At 32.1% G+C, this 5,665-nt stretch overlaps 1 protein-coding gene across 1 annotated transcript in view; it reads right to left on the bottom strand.

The window, feature by feature from the left end:
- vps72b (vacuolar protein sorting 72 homolog b) overlaps nt 1-5,278 on the bottom strand; it is an 8,290-nt gene extending 3,012 nt beyond the window's left edge. Inside the window, exons 1-3 of the mRNA XM_073847776.1 lie at nt 4,618-5,278; nt 2,961-3,113; nt 2,145-2,268 (exon numbers count right to left, since the gene is read on the bottom strand). Of these exons, the coding sequence (XP_073703877.1) occupies nt 2,145-2,268; nt 2,961-3,113; nt 4,618-4,734 (394 nt within the window). The 5' untranslated portion in view covers nt 4,735-5,278. The remainder of the gene's footprint in view (nt 1-2,144; nt 2,269-2,960; nt 3,114-4,617) is intronic.
- Between the last annotated feature and the right edge of the window lie 387 nt (nt 5,279-5,665).

Raw genomic sequence — 5,665 nt, 5'->3', positions numbered from 1 at the left:
ATTAATTAAATTGTCACTTTTAGTATTCAAATCTTAGATGTTACTAAGATCATTTTATTGTCTATTGAAACCCACAATAATATTTAAATATCAGTAAGCTTAACATATATAAAATCATCATTTTGTGGGTACCTGCAATTGGGAGGTCTGGAACACTAACCCCTAAATTTTAACTTATGAAAATGATATTTCAATATTTTTTGCATTTTATATACAGTGCCTTGCAAAAGTATTCATACCCCTTCATTTTTTGTCACATTTTGTTTTGTTGCAGCATTCTGTTAAACTGCTTTAAATTAGTTTTTCCCCACATCAATTTACACTCCATACACCATAATAATGACAAAGCAAAAAACAGATTTGCAAGTTTTACAAATTTATTAAAAATAAAACACTGAAATAAGTACATTGCATAAGTATTCATACCCTTAACTCAGTACATAGTTGAAGCACCTTTACAGCCTCAAGTCTTTTTGGGTATGATGTGACAAGCTTTGCACATCTGCATTTGGCAATTATCTGCCATTCTTCGCCTCACCTTTTCACCTCTCAAGCTCTGTCAGCTTGGATGGGGGCTGGCAGACATTTTCTAGAGTCCTAGTTGTTCCAGTCGTCTTCCATTATGGATAATGCTTCTGTGAACCTTCAATGCAGCAGATTTTTTTCTGAACTCTTCCCTAGATCATTGCCTTAACGCAAGTCTGTCACTGAGCTCTACAGGCAGTTATCTTGACCTCAGGACTTGGTTTTTGCTCTGATATGCATTTTCAGCTGTTAGACCTTTTCTGAGAGGTGTGTGCTTTTCTAAATCACACTCATTCAAATGACTTTGCCACAGTTTAACTCCACTCCAAGTGTAGTAACATCTAGAAGCAATATGAATGCTCCTGAGCTAAATTTCGAGTGTCCCAGAAATGGTATGAATACTTATGCAACAGGATCTTTTCAGTTTTTTATTTTAAATAAATTTGCAGAAATGTTAAAAACCTATTTTTTGCTTTGCCATTATGGAGTAGGGAGTGTAGATTGATGTGGGGAAAAAAGTAATTTAAAGTAGTTTAACATAAGGCAGCAACATAACAAAATGTGAAAAAAAAGAAGGGGTATGAATAATTTTGCAAGGCACTGTATATATATATATATATATATATATATATATATATATATATATATATATACACACACATTCTTTTTTTTTTTTCTTTGTAGATTATGAAACTTTATGCAAAAAAATGTGTCCTTGTTACTACCGAGACAGTGTATGTTTTAGTCCACTGACTGAGGCTGATTTTAACTACACCCCTACATTTATGATCAGGAAATATTTTTATGTCACATGTTTGTATGAAATATGTCCCTCTCTCTTATAGCTACATGGTGAGCAGATAGGCCCCCATCATTCTGAGGTAAATGTGTTTAAATGTATAAAAAAAAAAAATGTGTGTAACTTTAAGGAATCAATTTTTCGATAATTAAACACACTTTTTTGGGAGTTATTCTATAACATTTAGCTTTTATATGTGTACAACTGTTCAGACCTGTGCTAGCTAACCATGTGCTAATTAGCATCTTTAAGCAGGGTTTAAAGGTATCTAAAATTGTCACTACCGAAACAGTCACAACCAAAGCATGTCATCATTGTTTCGGTAGTGACAAAAGGGAACATATAATCCTTTATTTTTTAATTTTAGTACAGTTATGCAAATTTCTGTTAGTGTTTTAGTATGTGGTTTAAAATTCTGTAATGTGATGTGGTCGCTATCAAACATCACTACTGAAATTGTCCAGTCACGACCAAAACATGGGATGTTTTGTCAGAAATTAAGTATACTGAATTATCAGCTAAGATGTTATGATAGTGTTTGGTTCAATGTATATTCAAACAATTAATCCTAAATTTGTAATCAGTATGATCAACTTTTTGCCTTATACGAAGAAAAATTGGTTTTAAAATACAACAAATCTCAAAAATCACACTTGTAATATTGTTAAAATTTTAACTGTTATTGATCTACCTCTGAAAGCTTTTTAATTTTAAATACTTTTTCCAGTATATTCCCATACACTTTTGCTTCTTAAGGGTACACTAATGACAAAACTTCTTTTACGCATGTGCACGTGTAAATAAAGTGCACGATTCTCACTCTTACTAATGTCCTCTTGTAGTTCAGGGGGGTTGTATTTGTCGATCTTTGTCTTGTCTGTCCTCCTGGGCAGTTCGGCCAGTTTGCGTTGTTTTGGTTTCTGACGCACCACTTTAACTGGCTCCTACACAAACACAAGCTTCTGGGATTACAAGTGATGTAACTATGAACATTCTGTCATTATTTAGAAGTACAGAACGTACTGGCCACTATTTTATATACAATTACAATGAATAAGGACTGAAACTTCAAAGAGGATGCAAAAGCATTATGAATGAATCATAAAACTAGTTCATACCACTCATGCACTATATAACAGTCATCTAAAGTTATTTGTGACCCTGGACCACAAAACCAGTCTTAAGTCGCTGGGGTATATTTGTAGCAATAGCCAAAAATACATTGTATGGGTAAAATTATTGATTTTTCTTTTATGTCAAAAATCATTAGGAAATTAAGTAAAGATCATGTTACATTAAGATTTTTTGTAAAATTCCTACTGTAAACCTATCAAAATGTAATTTTTGATTAGTAATATGCATTGTTAAGAACTTAATTTGGACAACTTTAAAGGTGATTTTCTCAGTATTTTGATTTTTTGCACCCTTAGATTCCAGATTTTCAAATAGATGTATCTCGGCCAAATATTGTCCTATCCTAACAAACTATACATCAATAGAAAGCTTATTTATTGAGCTTTCATATGATGTATATATCTCAGTTTTGTAAAATTTAACCTTATGACTGGTTTTGTGGTCCAGGGTCACATTTATGGTAGCATTGTATGATGGCTTTATGGTGGTAACTCTCCTGTACCTTGTAGGCTTTGGTCACCACTCTGCTCTTCCGACGCGGCCCATCCTCTTCCTGCTCGCTGTCGGGTTCATCCCCTTCATCAATGTCAAAGTCACTGTCCACCTCATCTTCTGTTTCGGACAAGTCACCCTTATATTCTTCATCACCTGATTCCTGTAGAAATCAAGTATTCAGGACAAAGTCACAGAGGAGACACTAGACAGGAGGTGCATATTATTTGAAAGCATGAAGCATGGATTACATTCAATTAGAATATATAATGTATAAAATATATACAATTTATCTAATTTATTAGAATAATAGATATATATTTCATTAACTGTTACAATAATAAACATCAGTTCACCCTTTTGTATAAATGTATTAATTATTTTATATATACACTACCAGTAAAAAGTTTTTGGACAGTAAGATATAATTTATGTTTTTTAAAAAAGTCTCTTCTGCTCACAAAGCCTGCATTTATTTGATCCAAAATACAGCAAAATCCGTAATATTATGCAATATTTTAACTATTTCAAATAACTGCTTTCTATTTGAATATATTTTAAAATATAAATTATTCCTGTGATTTCAAAGCTGAATTTTCATTACTCCAGTCTTCAGTGTCACATGGTCCTTGAAACAGTGTAGTACATTTTCAGGATTCTTTGATAAATAGAAAGATTCAAAGATCAGCATTTATCTAAAATTAAAAGCTTTTATAACATTATACACTACCATTCAAAAGCTTGGAGTAATTAATACTTTTATTTAGCAAGGATGCTTTAAATTGATCAAAATGGACAATTAAGACATTTATGATGTTCTTATAAACTTTCTATTCATCAAAGAAACTTGAAATAACTCTACTCAGTTGTTTTTAACATAATAATAATAATAATAATAATAATAATAATAAATGTTTTTGAGCAGAAAATCAGAATATTAGAATGATTTCTAAAGGATCATGTGACTGGAGTAATGATGCCAAAAAATTCAGCTTTGAAATCAAATTTTTTCTAAATATATTTCAATAGAAAACAGTTATTTTAATAAAAATGTAAAAAAAAATTTTTTTTGCTCTATTTTGGATCAAATAAACGCAGGCTTGGCAGGCTTAAAAACCATTAAAAATCTTATTAACCATTAAAAAAAATTTGACTTTTGCTATTTATATGTGTAGTATATATATGTACATTCAGTATATATAATGTATACAATATATAATATAGCAAATTTATTACAATAATAAATTTTAAAGCTGTTTTACGATATAAACTGTGAAAATATCTATACAATACATTGAGTTGAGCTGAATTAAAAAAAATTGAAACTGTAGCCCATAGCTAACAAGACAGAATGATTAAATGTAAAATAAACAAAATGTAAAAATATATACAAATATTATATACTGTATAAAACAGAAATAAAAAAAATCACATTATATTTTTGTGATTTTTTTTTAGCATTGGGAGACTAAATAAAAGGACAATGACTCCACAGAGTCATGTGATATGATCTCCTGACAGTCTCAAGACAATAAAAATCAGTGACAGGGCACTTTCTCACAGGTACAAGTCCAAACGTTCATGCTGAAGTATAAACGTATTATATCTGTGGAAATGTGTCAGCACAAGCCCATGACAAGCCGCACAGGTGATATTTCATCACTCACGTCGTGAAATCCTCCATAGGTGGTCTTGTAGAACTCATCCTCCTCCTCTGCATCCAGCAGTCTGGACATGCGGTTTCCCGCAGTCTTTCGAGGAGCCCTGCTGAAAGCTAAACTCATCCTGACACCTAAATCTATTTCACAGATATGCAGAGACGATAAGATACGTGTTTATAATAAAATGAATGACATGACAAGTTGAAATACAGCATGGGACCAGATTTCAGGATAGGACTCAAATCTGTTGCGTAAAGCAATATATTACTGTATCATCAGGAGCGCATTTGAAGGTTTACAAAATATTATCAGATCATACCAGCTTGACAGCTGAATAAATGTCAGACTTACTAGTCTAATGTGGTATTAAACGAGTAATCGATGCAGAGATCTTCTTCCAGACCAAAGTAATAGAACGAGGAGATTCATCGCACAGCCGCCAGGAGGAGACAGAGGCGAGGCGCGGTGAGGACGACTGCACTGAAGTACCCTCATGCTGGGACATGATTATTCAAGTTCATCCGAACTTTCGCATAACACAAGCTGAAACATTGCCAATTAAAATGACATCAAGAAATTAGGCTATATTAGTCATTCTAACAGGTTTTCTCATTTTCACCAAATGCTGTGATAATTTTCCCATGACTTTTCGAGTCTTTTGGATTACTGATCTGGATAAAGAGATAAAGAGCAAAAAAGCAGACCAAATGATGAAATAATTTCATGGTGGACATAAACTGAGACTAAAATTGATTTAAAAATACTCCTCTGTAATTCTCAAGTAGGCTAACTTGTGACAGAATAATGTAGTATGGTGGCTGTTGTTCTCCTTGTTATTAAAGTTGTGGTCATGGATCATTCACATCCAAGTGTCAGCAATATGTTGTTTCTATAAATAGTAGAAAAATAAATAAACACTATTTTATCTGTTTATGTTATGCTTGATGAATCTTGTCGAGCATAAAAAAAAACAAATTATAAATGGTAAAAGAGTAAAACGTGGCAAGTTTTGAAAACTATTTAGTGAACTTAAAATGTTGTGAACTCTTGTCAT

The sequence above is a fragment of the Garra rufa genome, chromosome 9, assembly GCF_049309525.1.
Source record: "Garra rufa chromosome 9, GarRuf1.0, whole genome shotgun sequence".
NCBI lineage: Eukaryota > Metazoa > Chordata > Actinopteri > Cypriniformes > Cyprinidae > Garra > Garra rufa.
This window is presented reverse-complemented; position numbering and strand designations above follow the sequence as displayed.